The 21,850-nt window shown below is 46.9% G+C and overlaps 1 protein-coding gene across 2 annotated transcripts; it reads right to left on the bottom strand.

Annotated features, from left to right (window-relative positions):
• Positions 1 to 1,942: 1,942 nt before the first annotated feature.
• On the bottom strand, positions 1,943 to 17,575 carry CUNH14orf28 (chromosome unknown C14orf28 homolog). Of its 2 annotated transcripts, XM_067554703.1 has the most exons (5): positions 17,383 to 17,575; positions 14,466 to 14,990; positions 11,315 to 11,404; positions 7,850 to 7,984; positions 1,943 to 2,341 (listed from the first exon to the last, which is right to left on the bottom strand). In XM_067554703.1, the coding sequence occupies exons 2-5, from the start codon at positions 14,987 to 14,989 to the stop codon at positions 2,155 to 2,157; spliced, it is 936 nt and encodes a 311-aa protein (XP_067410804.1). In that variant the 5' UTR covers position 14,990; positions 17,383 to 17,575; the 3' UTR covers positions 1,943 to 2,154. The 2 variants fall into 2 exon arrangements, with proteins under 2 accessions (XP_067410804.1, XP_067410803.1); XM_067554702.1 differs by lacking the exon at positions 17,383 to 17,575 and having other exon boundaries at positions 14,466 to 15,008.
• Between the last annotated feature and the right edge of the window lie 4,275 nt (positions 17,576 to 21,850).

Here is a 21,850-nt window from a genome sequence, read left to right as displayed (position 1 = left end):
GAGAACTCTAGGACCCCTCTTGGCTATAACCGGCTCCCAAGGTGCATGTTAAGAATTTCTCTTCTGAAATCAGCAGGAAGGGAACGAGAAGGAGCACGAAGGTGACAGGGGCCATTTCAATTCAAAAGTGCTGGTTTGTTTTTTAAAGGAAGCAGAGCCATGAATAGCAGCAACACCAGGATTGGGCTGTATGTGGCTCACCATGTCCCTGGCTGGGCCTTCCTGCAAACCTGGGGAATGGGGCCCAGCCAAAAAGCAGATGAAGGGTATTGCCCTTATTTCCCTTGCATACGTATAACAGCACAGACTGCCCCAATACACTCTGCTTTCTTTTGGTGAAGGTCCAGAACATAACATTACAGGCGCTTTGACCTTCTTCCATGTGTCGCAAAATATTTTCTTGGAAAAGCCATTGTAGAGCAAACAGACGTCCTGGGTCCTTCAGCACAGCTGTGTGTTGTAGATGATAGCCTCAGTTACATTGATTGTGTGTGTGTAGGGGAGAGAGAGCATTCAGGTAGGGCACAGGTGAGCAGGTCAGGGAAAAGGAAACAGCTTTGGTAGCTGAAAGAGGCACATTAAAGCAGTATGACAAATGTAAAACTTAGCCCGAGTCACTGTATGGCTAACTACAACTGTCAACAGTACTGATGGATGTCTCTACTCTGACTGGCACCAGCTGACGTAAGTGTTAAAGGCCCAGGAACCTTCAGCATGATTTCTGAGGCCCTCTCCTGAAGAAGCAGGAGACTATCAGTACTCTCTCCCCATGGTAAAATGTATTTCTTACTGTTAGGTTCACTGAGCATTCTGCCTCTACCCTGGAAATCCATTTTGGAGGTTTACATGGAAACCAGTTTGGTTGAGTAACTTCCCAATACAGAGCAAGCAGAGTCTGGGTGAGACACTGAGAGGGAATAGGTAAGACCTTTGCAAAGGCTACATGCTTCTCATAGGATATATTTAGGGGTAGCTTTTTAATCAGCATATGCAAAGAGGACAGTGCAAAAACGAAGGTTTTATGCCCAGTCCATCACCATTCGTGCTATACTATGTGATTTATTGACTTTTTTCCCTAGAATAACAGGACTTGCAGAGGGCTAGTCCCTGTGTCACACACTACTTTTTGCTGGCTGTTGTTCGCTCCGTGTCCCATCTGTCTCTTGCGAACATTTCATTCATGGCATGCTGCCAGAAAAAGTGAACATTCTGTTAGAATGGCACATGCACTGCCCTGTTTGTGTTCTCCCAGCCGCCGGGGTCAGGCACAGACAGACAAAATAGATCCCACTCTCCACATCGCTGTATCTTTTGGTATATAACACAGTGTACTAGGCAAGGAACCAGCAGTTCAAGTCTCATTCCTACTGACATGTTAATAATTTGGCACCCTTTCAAAAATTTTAACTTTTTTAAGCACGCCTCCTACCCCACTGAGAGGTTACACAAGGTGGGAGGAGAATACAGATCCATCATATGGCAGCTCCCACTCAATCATGTAGTCAGACTGCCACTCAGAAAAAATCTGTCCGATTTAATTGTTCAGCTATACTGTCTGTACAATGGGACCACTCACGCATTCGTAATCCACACTTTCAGTGAGTTATGCGTGCTCCTCTAAGGGGCTCAGACCTTACTGATGACACGTAGAATGGGCATCAATAACCATTGGGTTCAGGTTTTTTAACGTAATGTCATATGTTAAAATGGTTTTAGGCCATGAAGTCAAGCACTCAAAAGTTAGGAAATGCCAGAAGTAAAGGTTGTCTGTGCACCCTTAATTCAACACCCGCCTTGTGTGTGCAGCATGATAAGTCTTTTCAGTGACATGATCACATGTGATTTTTCTGTCATCTTTGTTTGAAATATTAATAAAGAAAAAAGATACAACAATTTTTGCTTTTTTATTTTAGCATAAAATTTGCCTGTATAAAAATAGCTCAGCAAATGTTAAAACAAATGCATAGTGCTTCCACTTTCAAAATGTGACCTACACTGAAAGCATTGGCTGATATAATACTAGAACTACTGGAGTTCTACTCTTTTCTTGGATACCAAGTATACATAAAACAGAGACCTCCACATTTGGAGTGGGCCAGCATGGGTGGCAGAGAAGGGAATGTGATTTAACTTTGTAACTGTTGTCTGTGTATGTCATTTATTCTCTGCTGCTCTAATATAAACTAGAGATGACAAAAGAAGAAATTCTGGGGGTTTATTTAACAAAATTAAGTTGACATTTCTGAGGCCATCGTAGTGCAGCCAGCACCCATCAATCTGGAAAGCTGCTGAATAATGATGCTGCTCTTTATTAAACAAGGTGGCACCTTCCAATAAGTACCTGCAAATTAAGGTAAACAAATACGTAACCATCACAAACACGCTCTCTCGGGCAGCAACCGCGAAATAAAAATGCTAAGAAAGATGGCAGGCATTTAGCTGTCTTATAAATAGAGGTAGAGAGATGCCAACTCTGACACTGGCTCCCCTAAAAGAGCTGCTTTCTTGCCCCAGGTGACTATTGTTCATTCAAGCAATTCATGGTGACTGGCTGTGACAAGATAAGATCATATTCCTAGTCCTACCTTTCTTCTGAAAAGGCTTATTTTGTGTCCCCTTCACTCCAAATTAATCTAAGCAAAAGCATTAAAATAACTTTCAAAATCAATCTGGAGTGTGTTGCTGCTGAATTAGCTGGTCGAGGAAAGTCATGCATTGGCAGGCAAGAAGGAATGAATGATCTAATAGAAATGTGACAGTTCAGAACTCCATTGAGCATGGCATTTTAATACAGGGTGGCAAAAAAAATAGTGCTTTGGTCCCATGTGGTCTTCAAGATATGCTTACTCCAAAACTCAGGTACAGTTTATTTTACTTGCAGCAGGGTGGCCTGTTTCTGTCAGGGCCAGGGGCCAGCCGGCCTGGTTCAATTATCGAATTCAGCTGGCAAGAGTCAGGTAATCCCTATAAAGGGCTGAGAAAACTCAGCTGAGAGGAGATGTGCTTCTGCAGCAGCCCTGGAGTATCAGGAGGAGAGGGAAGGTAGAATAGGATCGGATAGGGCATGGTATGGTATGGTGCATTTGCTTTTCAGCACTGAGAAAGCCAAGGAAGAAAAGCCTCTGTGCCCTGTAGCCCACCATCAGCAGAAGAACTTTTTGTTTTTGATGTTTTGTCTCAGGCTTATGTTTGAATAAAACTGTGCCCAGAAAAAAGATTTGGGTGTGGTAATAAACCTGCCTGGGAAGGTCACAAGATCCCATCTGAGTGAGGGGAAACTGAGGTGGGGCTAGCCTACAACTAGCCTGTGTAGATGGTGCTGTGATCGCTGTGCACACTAGAAACTCACAGCACCATAGCCTAGCAGCAGCTGGTTCTGAGTCCTCTATTAGAGCTCAGTCTGGCTAGCAAGCTGCCTGACTTGTCCCCGTTCAGAGAATCTTTGCTTGGCACCCACCAGCTGTCTGGGTTTTTCTGTTAGCAGTGTTTCTAGTGCTGTTTTTATGTTTGTAAATTTGCACTATTAGTCATGTTAGATTGCTTCTGCAAACTCTCACTTTGCTCCTGTAAGTCAGCCAGGTTTATGTTTGTTTGTTGGTGGCCTCTGTTTCTCTTTTTCCAATCACTATCATAAGAGAGATGTCCCTTAGTACTGCTTTAAAGGCCTCCCTGGGATATAGCCTGTATGGGATTTTCCTGAATTCAATCAACACAGTTTTCCGTTTTACTCACAAAATATTTGTCTTTTAGCAATCATTACTAAATATCCAGCTTCTTTTGAAGTTTTACTTTCTTTTCATGAAGACAGACCCCCCCCATGGTCAAAGAGATGTGTTACTCTAATTCTACCACTAAGCATTAAAGATTTCATTAGCTCTATTCTACGATGTTACAGGAATTTCTGAGGAAAAAGTAAATCCCATTAGAGTGTAAAACCCCCATTTCTGGTTCTTTATATCATGCCAATTCCGTTATTTGATTGATTTTTTTAAAAAATGGAGCTTATTACCTAGTCAGTAGCCTATCCCACAATGGGTTAAGACAACAGTTAGTTGCATACCACTATTGCCCGTAGGCTTGCCAGCCCTCCAGGCTTGTCCTGGAGTCTCCAGGAATTGAAGATTAATCTTTATTAAAGATTGTCATGTGATGAAACCTCCCCGAATACATCCAATTAAAACTGGCACCCTTCACTGCCCACGAATTCTGAACCACTGCAATAAGTCAAGTGTTACTGATAAAGGGGGTATCCTCTTCATTTGTATACGCTACATATTTATCCTTCAAGACAGCCCTGTAACAAAACCCACCTGCCCTCAGAGTCTGTTGTAATCCTTTTACATCCCCACGCTCCTTGTTTACTTCATATATAACCCACTCTCTTATGGGAGCTGAAAGATTTTCCATATCTATGGGACACCCCTTCCCTTCATGTTTAATTCTTTGGGGATAGGTTTTTTGAAGCATTCCCTCTAGTAGCTTTTTTTTTTTTTCTTCTTAAAGCAGCCTGTTGTTTTATTGCCTAAAATTCCAGAAGAAGGAACTTAGGATGATGCACACATACAAAATGGGAAATGACTGCCTAGGAAGGAGTGCTGGAGAAAGGGATCTGGAGGGGTTCATAGTGGATCACAAGCTAAATGAGTCAACAGCATAACACTCTTGCAAAAACAAAAAAAGTGAACATTATTAACAGGAGTGTTGTAAGCAAGACACGAGAAGTCATTCTTCTGCTCTACTCCATGCTGATTAGCCTCAACCAGAGTATTGTGTCCAGTTCTGGACACCCCATTTCAGGAAAGATGTGGACAAATTGGAGAAAGTCCAGAGAAGAGAAACAAAAATAATGGTCTAGAAAACATGACCTATGAGAGAAGATTGAGAAAATTGGATTTGTTTAGGCTGGAGAAGAGAAAACTGAGGGGGGACATAACAGTTTTCAAGTACATAAAAGGTTGTTATGAGGAGGAGGAAGAAAAATGGTTTTCATTAACCTCTGAAGAGAAGACAAGAGGCAATGGACTTAAGTTGCACCAAGGGTAATTTAGGTTGGACATTAGGAAAAACTTCCTCTCAGGTTAGTTAAGCACAGGAATAAATTGCCTAGGGAAGTTGTGAAATCTGAGTCACTGGAGATTTTTAAGAGTAGGTTGGACAGACACTTGTCAGGGATGGTCTAGATAATGCTTGGTCTTGACTTGTGTGCAGGGGACTGAACTAGATGACCTCTCAAGGTCCCTTCCAGTCCTATGAGCCAGATGATTTAAAAAAAAAAAAAAATCAGGAACAATTCCTTGGAATAGTCACTATTGCCTTTACCAACAACCAGCCTCCTTTATCCGTAACTCCTGGATCCTGTATGTATACAGTATTTGTTTGTGCTTCCCTGCAACCACATTCCATATGGTCCCCAAATTATAACATCACCTTAAACGATAACTTTACAGACTACATTTTCATTTTCTTCTTGTACTTTGTACTATATTTTAACTAACTCCTGTACCATTATTTGTTGAAAATTACTTAACATTCCTAATATTTAAAAAATGCTTCTAGTAGGCAGAAGTTCATACAATTTTTTTAAGATGTGATTGATACATTGTATTTTATTATATTCAAACAGGGTGGATTGATTTAACTTACCAATTTCAATCACAAAGCAAGAAACCTTGTTTTAAATCAGATATTTAATCCTGTGTTGCATTTGTACTTTTGATTTTCCTACCGAAAGGTTGAGTCATAGTAACAAAACGTGGATTTGCCACTACATTTAGTACTTCTTTCTGCTAATGAAGGGAATACACTTTATCTATACACTAATTTAAGCTTAATTTGCGCTTTCAGGTTCTTAATTTTTCTCTTTTATTATAGCAGAATATTCCTCTTCCCAGTGGTTAGAAAGTCTGCAATTGAGACACGTAACTTGAATCTAATCAGTTCCTTGTTCTTGGTCTATGGCATTTGGTTCTGGCGCTGAGGTGAGGAACTTCTAGGCCACCTCAAACATGTAGAAAGTGCATTTAAACTACCATTTATTTTTATATATATTAATTTTAGGATTGCCAGGAATCTGTAAAAGTATGAGTTTTCCCCCTATAGAGCTGCTTGCAGACTTTCACAAATTCACCCTTTTCCTATGTAGAGCAATGGAACAATCTCAATAGAAGGATACAGGGTGGCTCTCCACTCATTTCTTTCAACTGCCTGGCTGCATCAAGAACTGAAACCTGGTCTCTGTAATTGTTTAGCTGTACTATGACTGGATGAGATCTAGCTGAGTTCCTGTGGTGTACTAGCACCCTGATCCAGTGTGCCCCTGCAATCTTGATTTGACTGGCAGATTCAGAGCTTTGGGGATCCATGTTTCAAAGAACTGTATGAATTTGGCTTCAGTCCTGTCCGGCAGCCCTAGAATCCTAATACTTTTCTTGCAGACCCTATTTTCCACATCTTCCAGTTTTTGTCAATTTTCTGACTTAAGACTCTTGGACTCCAATTCTTTCCTGCCACCCCTGCACGTCCGCCTCAGTGCTGGTAATTCTAAAATCTGTGTCCGTAGCGGCTACTGCTGGTTCATTTGACTATTCCCTGGGTCCAGTTTGTCATTCAATTTTTCTTTGAACTTGCTGAAATGGCTTTCCAGCACCACAGCTAAACTGGAATTAATCTGTGCCATTATTGTACTTGTCATCCCTGTATCTGCCGATTCTCCTCCTGACTCAGATTCCTTGGTTTGCATGTTGCCCTGTTCTCCCTTCTTTGTGGGTTTTGTCCAGTGACCATCCATCCTCAATGTTTCTGGGCTAGACAAACTGCAATGCCGCCCTGCTGTTCCCTTCTGCGCTGCACTCTGTATTCTAGCTGCCTCCAACCTCATACAAGGCCAGGGAGAGGAACACCCTCTGCTCCTTTTACCTCTGCCTATGCTCACTGGAGATCAGGGGGACAAGGGTGGGGGGAAAACTCCATGCCTTCCACTCCCCTCAGCGGTATCACTATCCCTACTGCTACTCTCTGCTTGCCCAGCTTCCACGGAGGGGAAGGGGACAAGGCTCTAACTGGTGCAGCTGCTTCTCTTTGTGATGCTCCAGGGTCCAACGTTTGCTCCATTTTTTAGCTTGCCAGCGCATCTCCCACTACTGCATTGCCAGTGAGTTCAAGGGACAGGAGGGGAAGGAGCAGCAGCCCTTGTAGTCTTCTGGGGAAGCATGGGGACATGGACCACCCCTTAGCTGCTCCTCTCGGCTTAATGGCAGAAGAGGAAAGTTAGTCCCCTCCTGCTGTGTTAACAGCACTTTGGGGGGCAGGCTGGCCCCTCGCTCCACCACTCTTCACACTCCTCTGGGAAGGGAAGCAGGGTACACTGCTGGTTTGTTTCTCTTCTCCTCAAAGAGCTTATCTCCTGCTACCACATTATCAGGAAGAAGTGAAAGAAGGGAGCGGGAGCTCAGTCACATCACCCTTCACTTTCTCCTTATCAGACAAGCTAAGGAAGTAAAACTGGGATTCAAAGTTCTCGGGGCCTTACCTGGATCTCAGTTAGAATACTGTGTATCAAAATGCTGAGTCCTGTAGTAAAACATTACAAATATCTGCAGTTGGATGTATTTAGGATAATTTATTAATAGAAAATGGGAAGGCTGGTTCTGAAATAAAACAATTGTTCTAAGAGGATTTTGACAAGAAGTTAACAGAAATGGACATCTAGCACGATATGTCCATACCACGTCATGATTACTGACTTTAAACCTTTCCTTTACAGACTATTCAAAAACATTGTTGGACTCATCCTGGAAACATGAAGTGAAGAGAAACCATTTGCTTCACTGGATAGTTTTAAAATACTTACTTGTGATCAGATAAATCCAAATGATAGGGTACATATGCCAGTTCTTCCGGCTTCCACTGCTGCATATTTAAAACAACAAAAGGAGGTGCCCCATGGCAGAAAATTCTCTGGGTGAACTCTCTTAACCCATTACATCTGCAAGCAGAGAAGCAGACATGCCAATTATTTCACTTGACAAGCAATACAATTAAACCGGTTTTTCACATCCAGATATGATTGATGAGGGCATGTTTTGTCTTGTATTAGAATTTGGTGTGTTTATCTTATGGAGGAAGATGTTAATGGCTGTCATCAGGTATGTCTTTGATCCAGGGGTAATCACAGACCTGTTAAAGCAGATGGGTGTACTGGCTACCCTTCATTCAGGCTATAGGGAAGAAGCATTTCACCTCTTTTGTGGAGTGAGACAGAAGGACACAATAGCAGCTGCTGCCCAAGGCACCGGGACACATGCGAGGGCAATCAGCAGCGCTTCACACTGTCCGAGGGGCTGATTGGTTGGAACGGTGTGTGTCAGAGGCAGAAAGCCAGAGAAGCTGTTGTGAGCATGGCCCTGAGAGGGCAGAAACAGAGCTCCTCCGAGCACAGAACCGGCTGGAGAGGCAGGCTTGGGAAGGTGGCTGGCTGTTCCTGCTGTGCTCAGGAAAACCGGACTTTGTCTACATTCTTTGTAAACAAATGGAACCAGACTCACGTTAACAACCTCCCCTAAGAGAAACAACCCAGCGAGGTCCTGAATAATGGCTAACTGCTCAGGCCAAGGAGCAACAATAATCGGCCGTACATTTACATGACACTCCCAGCTCACCACGTGCTCACCAATTTACTGCTTGAACCAAGCAGGCCATTGGGGTGGGATTTTCAGGGGCCGTGGGGAACCAGGTGCCACATCTCACTGAAAGTCAGCAGGCGCTGGGCACCTTACTGCTTTAGGCACCTTTACAAATGCTACTGTAAGCGATACTGCTGCTAAATGCAATGGTGGCACTCAGGGCAGCAGGAGCCCAGATACGTCGCTGTTCCTAGTTCCCCTTTAGCTGGAATTGATTAAATGGGCCTCTGGGACTGGGTGAGCAGCGCTGTCTGCAAAATTCACAGCCGTCACAGTAGACCAATCTAGCTCAAATTAGAGGGAGACAAGGGAGGACGATGGCCTGGGTCTACAAAGAGACTGAAGCATTGCAATGACAAAGACCTCCTCAGCCCTGCACCATCACACGGCCTGGTTTTTAAGGGTTTTCGGGAGGTCAGATGTGCAAAGACCGCAGAGATACTGGGAGAGACGTGAATAAAGAGTGTTTGGGAGGATATCCCATTACTGTTTCATCACAGGCTGGGCCCAGAAGCCCTGCAGAGTGGGCAGGGCAAGGCGCCACTCTCTCCCAGTCAACAGGAATGAGCTTTAGGAGGGGGACCAGTTTATATGTTGCCTCCTCCCCTGTAACCGGGGAGTCATCAGCAGGATACGACTGGCCTGCTAAACCCTCTGAGCCTGGGGATGAACTGGGGACAAGTTGAAAGAAGAAGGTGCCTAGTGCTCTTCAGCTGGCCTAAGTTACAAGCCCAGCTCCAGGAGTGGGGCGGGGCTGTGTCATTTACCAACCTGAACCACAGTCCCAGCTCCGGGAGGAGAGTCCTGGCTGAAGGAGGGAGATGCTGACTGCCTTAATGGGGGAGACAGAGGGACTGTCTGAATACAACTCCAGCTCCAGAAGGGGTTGGGGGAGGAGGGGTAGCTCATCTTAAGGAGGGGACCCAGAAGGATGGTTTGAAACCCAGCCCACTGGCTGCTAGAGAGACTGGGGAACCACTGAGAGCAGGGGCCTACAGCAACACACTGGGGAGACGGAACCAGACCCTCAAGAGGAGGGGACCCCTGGCCATGACTCTGAGGTCCAGTGGGAAGCAGGCCAGAATAGAGTTCAGGGGGTGGGAGGGAGCAGGGCCAACCACTTCATACAGCATCTCTGGCCTGGAACCCCGAGGAGTGGGTGGGCCTTGGTTTCCCTACCAAACCCAGCAAGATGATTTAGGAAGGCCTTCAATTAACGGGCCACACTCCCCTCCTCCAGGGCAACGGGCCGCCTGAGGCATAGGACTCAGAGCGGGGAAACGACGACTAACATGGCCAGAGAGCTGAGGCTGTAACAAAGAATCGACAAGTGGCCTAGCTGGTGACTGGTCTAGCAGAGCAGGGAAACAGGCGGAATTACAGAGTTTAAGGCCAAAAGGCACCACCAGCTCATCTAGCCTGTCCTCTCGTATCTCACAGGCCCCCAGCACCCGCACACTAAACCCAGCAACCAGATTAGGGTGTGTCTTCACTTACGGCGGCCAGTTTGGCACCACCAAATCGATTCTCCGGGATCGATTAAGCGGAGACTGGCTCAGTCGATCCGGAAGTCAAGCGAATAAATCCACCCCCAGGAAGAGTAATGCTGCGTGGACGGGAGGGCGTTTCCCGTCAGCGCGGTGTAGTGGGGACGCCGCGCTACTTAGAATTGAGGAACTTGACGGGAGATATGCAAGCTAATCTACGTAGCTTGCGTATCTGCCATTGACTGTCGCCGAATTTCATGGTAAGTGTACACCAGGCCTTAGACTAAAGTGTTACAGCCCACAGGAGCTTAGCCGATTACATGCTGCTGGCAGAGAACAGGAGGGGACCAAGGTGCGCCAGTGCTTGAGGCCCGCACACTGGCAGGGATACGACTGAGACATACCCAGATAATCCTGCCAGGCCACCGGCCCGAGATGCCTGGTTTTGCCACCAGGGGCGCTCTGGTGGTGAGTGCACACCATAACACAACACCATTCTTAATCTGGTTTGCAACGCTTCCTCCTAGCCCACATCCCAGCCCGTCCTGGGCTCTTAGCTTCCTCTAGTTAAACCCAGTTTGAGAATCTGACCTTTTCTCTCGTATGGATTCAGCCGCTGACTCATTCCCGCACGGTCTGTTTGGCTCTTCCTATTCTGCCATCCCCTAGCCTGCCTTGCTCCTCTCATTGGCCTCTTCCCTCCTCCCATCTTAGCCCAACATTTCCCTCAGGTGTTGCCCTGGATTTTCCCCTCCCACACAAGCCTCTCAAGGTTTTCCTTTGCCAAGGAACCCTACAGCACCATCGTTTCTCCTCACCCCCTCTCCAGACCGTTCAGCACACTGTGCTGTACCAGGAGGTGTGGAAGGGAAGCAGCACAGATCAGTGTGTTTGTTTGGTAGGCAGGGGCAGCAAGTATGGATCTATGAATAGCAGCTCCCCTGCAGGAACCCATGCAATCACATGGGAAAAATATGTGCTGTCTGAGGGGTCTATCATCATCTTTGGGCTGAGATCAAGCCCAGCATGTTCCAAGCCAAGGGGAATGTTTTGGTTAGCAGTGAGCAAGTGAAAACAGGCTAACGGACCATGCATAGCACAGTCTGTGGTAGCAAACACACACTTGACTATCTATTATGCACTTACCTGCGCTGTTCACACAGCTCTGTCTTGGAACAGAATAATTCGTCTACTGCCCGCTGAATCAAGTCTCCATGAGGAATTTCTTGGGGAGGACTGAAATAGTCAAGGACATTTGATCAGATTTAGTCTATACTTACCCAATATCAATTCATTTAACCGCAATGACACAGAGTAATCCCTAAATTCGATGCACACAACATAAATCATCCCAGGAAAAGAGTCTTTAGAATGCTACTTCTTGGCCAAGAATCTAGCACTTTAACTCAAATATTGAAAACATTTATTTTCCTCTAACCTCCAAGCCAACTTTTCCTGAATGCAACTGCCATATTGAGAACTCTGCTACTGAGATTCAAACCTTTCAGCTATGCTATCAGCTCAAACCTGATCTCATCTTTTAACTGTTGATACATTTGTTCATGATGTGTACTGCATGAGAAAGCCAAAACGCACCTACTCTGTGCTATAGGATCACTCACAAGAGTCTCCATCACACCTTCCTTTCCCCTTCTCCCTGGTGTTTGAGTGTAATCAGGGAGCCCAAATATCTTACTCCTCAGAAGAAACTTATAGAATATAGAACTGAGTATAGACAGGAAGGCTGTTGCCTGGCTGACTTATTCAGCACATATTTCAGATACATATCTGAAAGGTATCTTTACGTACTCTGCAGCATCATGTTCACTTTCACGATACAACCTTTGAGCACAGGGTTTTTTGTTTTGTTTTTAAAACACTGTGTGAGAACTACCTTAAACCCACTCAGAGGCTTTACAGGTTAGCCGGCATGTCTCACTAGAGAAGCAGCGCATACTTAGAAGATAGTGGGCGCCTAGGCTGCAGCACTAATGGTTTAAGATTCCACTGTTAAAAGGAGACAGCTTTAAAATAGCATGAACAGCTGAAAATATCTCGTAGGGAAAGTAATAAACCTAAACTACTGTTGTCTCGGAGCCTGGACCCAGTCATTAAAAGCTTATGCTTGGCATGAAAGAACTAGACAAATTTATCTTCTACCCCTAAAGAAGTTTACAGCACATTATTTGCATGTGATTTCTCATCCAACTATTAAATCAGACAAAGAAGGAATGATGGAAACAAAGCCTCAATTGCTACACTTATCACCGTATGAAATTACCATCTTGAAGGCACAGCACTGTAATTCAAGCACAGGACAGTTTCATAGCAACCGGGTCACAATTAAGCAGAGTAAGAAGGAGGTGGGGGGGGGTTAACATGACCTGAACACCTAAGAAATCTAACACTACAAGTTTGACAAATGCTTCCAATACCACACAATGCCTGCAGTGAAAGGGTAAAAATTCAAAAACTGAATGATATAAGTCCCACAGGCTTTGAAGTCTCTGAAAGCAAACACCAGGATCTGTGAGAGAGACCTTAGGAAGTTGTAGCAGACAGCCCTGTTTCTTACCATGTGGTCAGTATGCTGCAGTTGTAACCTGAGCTCATCTGCACGGCTGCTAGTATAAAAACCTCAGGGCAGAAGGAGACAGGATTCCAGTAGAGGAGGGTGACAAATCACTGATCCTGATTCATACTGGTACCACTGACGCAGCAAGAGCTCTCAAAGTTTCTGCTAGACAGATTTGAGAGTCAGGTAGTAACACAGTGCTAGCTCTTTCAGGGGTCATTCTAAGCAAGTCCACAGAATTCATAACCCCAAGACATTTGTATTTTGGCCTAAGGTACTTCATTAAGGAATCATTCTTAAGGAAGTGTCTTCCTGCGTCTTCTCCAAGATCCACTCATTAGCCCCTTTCCAAATGGGTTGGGTAGTCAGCCCATACGAGGATTATCCTCTGGTCAGGCTTCATATATGTTTTAGTGTAATACACTCTTGACTTGGGTACGAGCCAAGACTAAGAAACAGAGTAGAGAATGCAACAACTTGCTTATTAATGTAATAAAGAGTTTCATGATAGAAGCACATTACTCCAGCACCTGAAAGTATCCTCAATGGGAACTTTTACCTGAGAAAGTGCCACTTCTGTGACAACCTATTGCCCCAGTTCCAGTCAGAGCCCCTCTATTTGAGAGATGAAGCTGCTAACAGCAATTTTTCTGTGGATGCTCAATTTTGAAACTCACTCTGCCTGCTGCTTTTGTCCATTTCAACCTCCCTCTGTTAATCTCTAGGTGTAACTGAGAGGTCAACTCCACCTAACTCCTGGGGATGCGTTTGTTAGGTTTAGTAGAGGGACAGGGCATTAACAGCAGTACTGTTGCTGTCATACATTTATTCTCTACCGTGAAACAAACAATCCACTTTAGGCAGGTAATTTATTTTGCAAGTGTTAATCTGTAGTATGAGGACCCAGCATGCATGACAGGCACCTCTGGAGAGTTCTTTTTCAGTCACAATAAATTAACAACTATGAGTGCAAGAGAGCAATTTTCATATCACATGTCCAAGCAGAGAGGAAAGAAAGTCCAACCCAGCAGTATTTGTTGAGTAGTTCTCCAAGCCAACAATCCCCCTGAATAAGCTGAGCATCAAAAGCAATTTAAGCTTTAGCACTGCAGTGTAGAATACAGTGTAGAGACATACTCAGTGTGATTAAAAAGAACATTGCATTAATTGCAGCAGTCAGCCAACCCTAGGCCAGAAGGGCTGGTTTCTAAGGTAAATGAAGACGAGCCCTCCGAGATTCAGCGGCAGGTGACCGGAGTTACGCAAGCTACGCAAAAAACTTGCGTAACTCCCGTCGACTTCTCTTCTGCGCACCGTCTTCACTGCACTGCGCCATCAGGAACCGAGTTCCCATCGACACAGCGCTATGCTACTTGTGGAGGTGGTCTTAATATGTCGATTTCTGGATCGACTGAGTGGATCTTCACTGACTGCTCAGTTGACCCAGAGAAATCGATCTGACAGTGGCGAATTTGCCGCCGTCAGTGAAGACTTAGGCTAAGTCTTCTACAGCAAGATCTTAAGAGGAATGAGTTTGAGTACACAAGGTGTACACATTTGCTACAGTTACATACAGCAATAGATGTATTCATACAAATTCTACACTGATAAAGGCACTTTGACAGATAATACAGATCTCTTTTAAAAGCTGAGTTGCAGCCCTCTTTGAAGGAGACGTTTATTTGATCTTATTGCTGCATGCCAGCATGTGCAGCAACTTACTTTATGTGAATTGTTCTCTGCTGATCTTCCTGCATTCGAGTTGGACACCTCCAATTTGAACAGTAGCTCTCTTGAATGGTAGACATGAGACTTTCTAGATTCTTTGTAAAGTTATCATGCTCGTTTCCAAATAAATCAATTTCCAGTGAAGCTTTGTGAACTCCAGATTTGTACTGTCCTTTCTCCATCCTGTCCCAAATCCAAAGCAGCTTCACCGTTGTAAAATTACAAGAGTCCATTAAGTAAAGAAAATAGTCTACAAACTCTCTACCTAAATGAAGGGAGAGCTCCCTGGGGAAGTGTTCGTTTTCATGCAGAATGATATACAACAACATCAAGAATCCATCTATAGTGCAAGTATTTTTCAAATTTATTTCAACATAAAGGGGTGTGCAAGATACAGCTTTACGGCCAGCTTTGATCGTGAAAACCCCTCCCCACGGGAGCACAGGCTTCCAAAACGAGCGGTCTTGATCATAATTGTTTTTAATTGATGCTTTGATCTCCTCAAACAGTGTCTTCATCCTGCAATTAAGAGAAAAAATATTAACAGATTGTACCAAGGGCATTCAGTTTTGGAACAGGAACACATTTAGAATAGACAGTGAGTGGACCAGAACTTAAAACAAACAATTCAAGTGCTATCAATAATGCAAGGCTTCCATGAATAGTCAGAGGCAGCCCAGGCAAAGAAACAAATGGCTCTGAGATTCTCTAGTTTAAATATAGATCTCTTCCCATTTGACCCAGCTAATTACTGGTCTTTAAAATTAATCACTAAGACTTTCTTTAGGAAAGCATGAGTGGGCAAGACTGGGACTTCTCAGCTTAGCAAAGAGACGACTAAGGGGGGGGATATGATAGAGGTCTATAAAATCATGACTGGTGTGTAAATAAAGGACTGTTCTTTACTCCTCATAATACAAGAACTAGGGGTCACAAATGAAATTAATAGGAAGTAGGTTAAATAAACAAAAGGAAGTATATCTTCACACAATGTACAGTCAACCTGTGGGACTCTTTGCTGGAGGATGTTGTGAAGGCCAATCCCACAAAAAGGTTAAAAAAAGAACTAGATAAGTTTATGGAGGATAGGTCCATCAATGGCTATTAGCCAGGATGGACAGGGATACAAAACCACGTTCTGAAGTGTCCCTAGCCTGTGTTTGCCAGGAGCTGGGAATGGGTGACAGGGGATGGATCACTTGACGATTGCCTGTTCTGTTCATTCCCTCTGAAGCACCTGACCTTGGCCACTGTCGGAAGACAGGATACTGGGCTAGATGGACCATTGTTCTGACCCAGTCTGACTGTTCTTATGGCATTAGAGGCACCAAGCAGCACCTTCAGAAATTCTATCTGCAAGAAGGGATGAGTCACTAGCATATAAAGGATGCTGTTGTCTCCACTAGGGTCCAGGCAGGCTGACTGGCTGGCACAAGAAGTGTTTTCTTGCTGAATATAATCTGTGGTTAGTCACTGCCCACTGTTTGTCACTTACTTTAGAGAAGTGCTACCGCAGAGAAATGTGAGACAGTTATGCTCAGTTGTTTAGCTTAAGCTGAAAGTAACGTGAAATCACTTTACAAGAAATCCCTGAATATGCAACTAGTGCCTAACAGTCTAAAACGCTACAGAAAGGGGGTTTTGGAGGGTTTTCTTTTGGCCCAATGGCTGGTTTTCATAACATAGGAAGTAAGGCTGCATTTGAATTCTGAACCACTCAGTATTCTAGACAGCGAAATGTCAATACATTATTGATGAAGTATCGTCCAGAATGAGACAGGGGTTTAGAATGAGACACGGTGACTCTAGTGCTAAAGGAAGCGTTTAGGGCCATCTGGTTTTGGGAAGCAGTAGCATTTACTTTCAATTGGAAATACAAAAATAAAACACACAGCCTGCAGCAGCACAGGGATACAAGGCTCTCTGGCTGGGAACGTCTCATCTCACGTTTCAGATGTTAGGCAATCACTGTGGTAAAACCTGAGAATGTGTGGGGCTCCTGGCCTGTCAAAGCTTGAGACTCCCAAACTCAAAAACGTTTTAGTCTGGCGGGCTGTGTTAAAAACACACACACATCGGTTTGTGAGAGAGCTGAGCCCCTACACCAGCACCGAAAGTTCCCAGCGAGGTCGTTGTCTTTGGGCTTTTAGTTCAAGTTAGGTCGCTACGAGGAGGAAAAGGCGGTAGGTCAGCATCACTGCGGGGCAGGACAAGGCCGTGCAGTAAAACCACCGAGCAGCTCACCAGCCAGACAGCCACTGACCGGCACCCAGCACCCAGCGCCCGGCGCCCGGCACCCCGCACCGCGCCCCGGATCCGCAGGACGGGCCCTCCGCCGGGGTATTTACAGCGAGCTCTGCCCGGGCAGGGCGAAGTACAGGGTGAAATACAGGGTCAGGGTGAAGATGAGCGAGCGGGGGGGGGGGGGGGACGGGGCGAGGACAGAGGCAGCAGGAAACACAGAGACCGGAGCCCGGGCAAAGCTCCGGCAGGCGGACGGACGGACAGACACCCGGTGAGCGCCCTGGGCACCGCGGGAGCCAGGAGAGCCGGGCCGGGCGGGGCGGGGCAGGACATCGCCCATCGGGCCCCGCCGCTGTGTGCGGGAGCTGCTCGGCGGGGTGAGCGGCCGGGGCCCGGGGCAGGGACAGGGACAGCTGCTCCCCCCGGCCCGGTTCTGCTCGCTGCGGGGGAACCGCCGCCCGCTCCCCGGGGCCAGCCGGGCCTGCACCAGCGCAGCGCTAACACCGGGCCTGCAGCAACAGGCCTCCCCGCCCCGCCCGGCCCGGCCCGGCCCGGCCCTTCCCCCCGCGGGCCCCCTCGCCGCCACCGTCCTGCCCCGGCCCCTCCCCCACGGGCTCCCTCTGCCCGCCCCGCGCCGCGCCGCGTCGCTCCCGGGCCCGCTCCGTACCTGTCCCGGCCGCGCCGAGCGCCCCCGCGGCCGCCTCATCTACCCCACGGCCCGAGCCCGCAGCCCCATGGCCCGGCCCGGCCCGGCGGCGCCGCTGGTTACCGCCGAGGGCCCCGCCTCCCTGCGTCTCCAGGCCCCGCCTCCCTGCGTCACCAGGCCCCGCCCCGGCACGGCTCGGAGTCGGCAGCGGCGCCCCGGCCCCAGCGCGCGGCTGGAAGGGGAGGGGAGGGGGCGGGGCTAGAGGGAGTGGGGTGGAGTCGCGGGCTGGGCTTGGGCTCTGAGAACCAGGGGCGGGACAGCAGATCCGGGGCGGGGCTGAGGGAAGGGCGGGGCTAGAGAGACATGGGCGGGGCTAATGGTGGAGGGGCGGGGTTAAGGGGAGGGGCTAGAGAGATATGGGCGGGGCTAAAGGCGGAGGGGCGGGGCTGAGGGAAGGGGGGCTAGAGAGACATAGGCGGGGCTAATGGCAGAGGGGTGGGGTTACGGGAAGGGGAGGGGCTAGGTAAACATGGGCGGGGCTAATGGCAGAGGGGTGGGGCTGTAGGAGAAAGAGGTGATGCTATAGGAGTAGGCGGGGCATGCCAACATGGGAGGAGCTGAAGAGCCCCTCAATTAGTAGTTGCCCACTTCTGGGGGGTGATTATGATTATCAATGTTCCCCTTTCAGGGTCCTAGAGACAGTCATTTATTTTTGTCACTCTCACCCCTCTCATGGGAAGGGCCATAAATCTGCCACAGCCGGGTAATTATACTGTGACACTCTGTGTCTGAGAAGAGCACCCCAGAAACTACATATTCACTAATGCCATGTCGTCATATGTTCTGTACAAGGTATGCTGTGTGTGATAGTATTTAAAAAGCCTTGATCTGGTGAACATTAATATCCTGTTGGACTGAATGTGCCCTCATTGTACATGAAGTTATGAAACATTGTTGTCAGTGCTATTAGAACAAGTTGCAAGGTGGGAAACTCTCACAAACAGCCTTTCAGGCACAACAGTGGAGTGCAGACAGCATTAATGGCTATCGCTCACCCATTCAAGAATAGATTGCACTAACACAGATACTTTACGGTAGAGACTTCACGAAGAAATCACATACACAATGAAGTATTGACAGATCAATGAGGACAATCCCCCAGGTCACAAGAACCACTGGTCCAGTAAGCTGGAAAATACTATAAAAGCAGGGGAGTGACATAATAACTTGTTCTCATTCCCCATACAACTCAACACCAGGAAACTTGGAAGACAAAGGGCTGGTCTACACTACAGACTTTTGCTGACCAAAGTGAGCATTTTGGGCCAAAACAGCGATGGTGTACACACTGCAATCCTCCCACCCACCCCCGCTGATCCAACTCCCCTGATTTTGCGACAAATAAAGCCACCTTGATGAGAGGCATAGAGCTTTTTGCGCCAAACTTTTAGCAACAAAGCATTAGTGTGTACACCGCGCTTGGTTATATTGCAGTAAATGGCCTCCAGGAAGTGTTCCACAATGCCCACCCTGACCGCTCTGGCCATCAGTTTGAACCCTGCTGCCCAGCAGCCATCCGCCCCTCCCCCTTCAAAGTCCCAGGAAGTTTTGAAAATCCACTTCCTCCTTGGTCGGCATGGAGAGCTCACGTCTCATCTTCCCAGCTGACCATAAGGGCTCCATGCACTAAGCATTCTCCCGCTTGGAGCACACCGGAGCTTCTGGGTTTGATCAGCATTTGGGAAGAGGAGGCTGTACCAACCCAGCTCTGCTCTAGCTGAAGGAACTTCAATATGTACGGTTACATTTCTCGTTCAATGGTGGAGAAGGGCTATGAATGGGACTGGTGACATACTGCGCTCCCCATGTGGAAAATGGTGGCACAATTTGAAACTTTGTTCCTTTCAACCTGCATCAATCCCCCAAGCAACCACCCAGAACCATTTCCCCAGCTTGAGTGCCCCCTCTCTGTGGGCACAACTCACAATGCCCTGGCTGATCATCCAGCTGTGCGCTTACCAAGGGACAGTGAGACAGAGGTGTGTTTTACAGTAATGCATCAATGCAGTTATTGCACTCACAATCATGTTTCTCGTCATTGTTTATTGTGCTTCTATATATGTGCCCTTGATGGGAAAACCCTCCACACCTGCCGAGTGCCTGAGGCTGATAAGAAAACGACCACGGAGCAGCAAAGAGGAGATGTTCCAAGAACTCCTTCAGTCCTCTAAGGTGGGGAAAAAAAAAGAAAAAGGGGCATGGAGACACACTGTGTCTGAAAATCAGAAAATTGATAGGCAGGAGAGGAGGGAAAACCAGGAGTGAGTGACAGCAGGTCACAAGTGCACGATAAAAGCCATGGAGGAGCAAACGGAGCTGCTAAAGTCACTAATAACGCTGCAGACTGAATTCATGCATGCTTGCCTCCTCTTGCAGCCAATATAGAACTGCTTTCCATGCCCTCCCCAAACTCCACCCATATATTCTTACCAAACTCCCAGCTGTCACGGTAACCTGCTCACTCCAGCCCTTCAAACAGCTTCCAGAACAAGAGCTGGACTTACACCCAGCTGTCATAGTTCACACTGCCCCTCACCGCTTTCTCCTCTCCAGCCCAGTTTTTGTGTGTGTTGTGAATAATCGTTATTTAATAAAGATATACTCTTTGAAGAAGAAGCGATCTTCTTTTGTCTCTTGCACACAGTGGTTGCAGCTCAGATTGATACACAATGCAAGCTGGATAGCAGTCATAGCATGGCACAGTGTTGTTTACAAAGACACCTTGTTGTTGCTCATTGTCGAAATAGCTCCTCATGGCCTCTCTGATTCGAATGTCACCTTCCCCCCCAATTGTGTCCTTCTAATAGCCCTGACATCTGGTTGTTCATAGTCAGCCACAAGGTGCTCCACCCAAGGGGACCTTTTCATCCTTAGTTTCACAAATACTATGGAGCACACAGAAGGTGGCTATAACCATGGAAATATTTTCCTCGTTTAGGTCTAACCTGCCATAAAGGCATCACTAGTGAGCTTTTAATCTGCCAAAGGCACATGCAACAGTCATTCGGCACCTGCTCAATCTGTTATTGAAGTGCTCCTTGCTGCTATCCAGGTTGCCTGTAAAAAGCTTCATGAGCCATGGCAGTAATGGGTCTCCAGTATCACTATGGGCATTTCAGCATTCCTCATTGGAATCTTTTGGTCTGGAAAGAAAGTCTCTGCTTGCAGCTTTCTATACAGGCCAGTGTTCCTGATGATGCGTGTCATGCACCTTCCCTGACCAACTCGCATTGATGTCTGTGAAATGCCCACAGTGATCCACAAGCGCCTGCAGTACCATAGACAAGTACCCCTTTCTATTGATATACTCTATCGCGACATGGTCTGGGGCCAAAATTGGGATATGTGTGCCATCACCTGCCACAGTTAAGGAATCCCATCGCTGCATTTCCAAGGGTCACAGTCCTTCATAGCAGAATGCGATAAATGGCCCTGCACATCTGCAATAACATAGAGCCAATGGTGGACTTCCCTAATCCAAACTGATTAGCGACCAACTGGCAACCGTCAGGAGTTGCCAGCTTCCCCACGGCAATCACCACGCACTTCTCCACTGAGAGGGCAGCTCTCCCTCTAGTATTCTTGCACCACAGGGCAGTGGTGAGCACTGCACAGAGTTCTATGAAGGTTGCTTTGTGCATTCGAAAGTTCTGCAGCCACTGCTTGTCATCCCAGACCTGCATAACGATGTGATCCTACCACTCAGTGCTTGTTTCACACACCCAAAAGTGGCAGTGCATCGTGTGCAGATGCTGCATGAATGCAAACAGTAATCCGGCGTTGTTTGTTTGCATGGCACACAGCAGGTCAGGTGCCTTGGATTCCTGTTCTGATTGGGAGCTCATGATATACTGCATGACCAGCTGCAATGTGTTCAGAACACTTACAGCAACAGTGGAGAGTGGTGCACTCAGATAGTGATGGGCGTGCACAGGAAACTGGGCCCATTGAAAAATGCGGTGAAATGCAGTTGGAAACCCATAGAATGATGGGACTGAAATCACTGCATCATAGGACGTTGAGCCCGCACCCATGATATGCTGTGATCCTCTCTGCCTTCCCACAGCTCCTAGTGGCACAAGGTGGCAAATTTCACAGTCGGATAGTTGCTCACAGTGCACTGCTCTCACTGTATATGCTAGAGCACCAACTATGGATGTTGTGACTCGTCTGTGCCTAGGGTAGCCACCTGAAAATGCCAAGGTCAGGGCAGGCTGTAAAAGGAGAGCAGATGCTCCCAGCACTGGTGGGTGACACTGAAGTCAGACTTCCCAACCAGCCACAAACAGTGCTTCTGATTCCCCACACGGGGTATCAAGAAGCCAAAACAAAAATATACACAGCCCCCTTTACTGCATTTCAGTCTCCGGCTCCCAATCAGCCACTAGGTCCAGTAAAGAGACCAGTTATTTAAACTCTATGCTCTTTA

The sequence above is a fragment of the Emydura macquarii genome, unplaced genomic scaffold, assembly GCF_026122565.2.
Source record: "Emydura macquarii macquarii isolate MOO-44397 ecotype Brisbane River unplaced genomic scaffold, CSIRO-AGI_Emac_v2 contig_1551, whole genome shotgun sequence".
Taxonomy (NCBI): Eukaryota; Metazoa; Chordata; order Testudines; family Chelidae; genus Emydura; species Emydura macquarii.
The sequence above is the reverse complement of the archived record's forward strand: the minus strand, read 5'-3'. Positions and strand labels throughout refer to the sequence as shown.

Excerpts from the sequence above, each read along its gene's own strand:
- CUNH14orf28 (XM_067554703.1), bottom strand. The coding sequence starts at position 14,989 with ATGAAGACACTGTTTGAGGAGATCAAAGCATCAATTAAAAACAATTAT. Across the intron at positions 11,405-14,465 it reads CAGAGAACAATTCACATAAA|TCCTCCCCAAGAAATTCCTC; the intron begins GTAAGTTGCTGC and ends TGACTATTTCAG. Across the intron at positions 7,985-11,314 it reads GAGCTGTGTGAACAGCGCAG|ATGTAATGGGTTAAGAGAGT; the intron begins GTAAGTGCATAA and ends CTCTGCTTGCAG.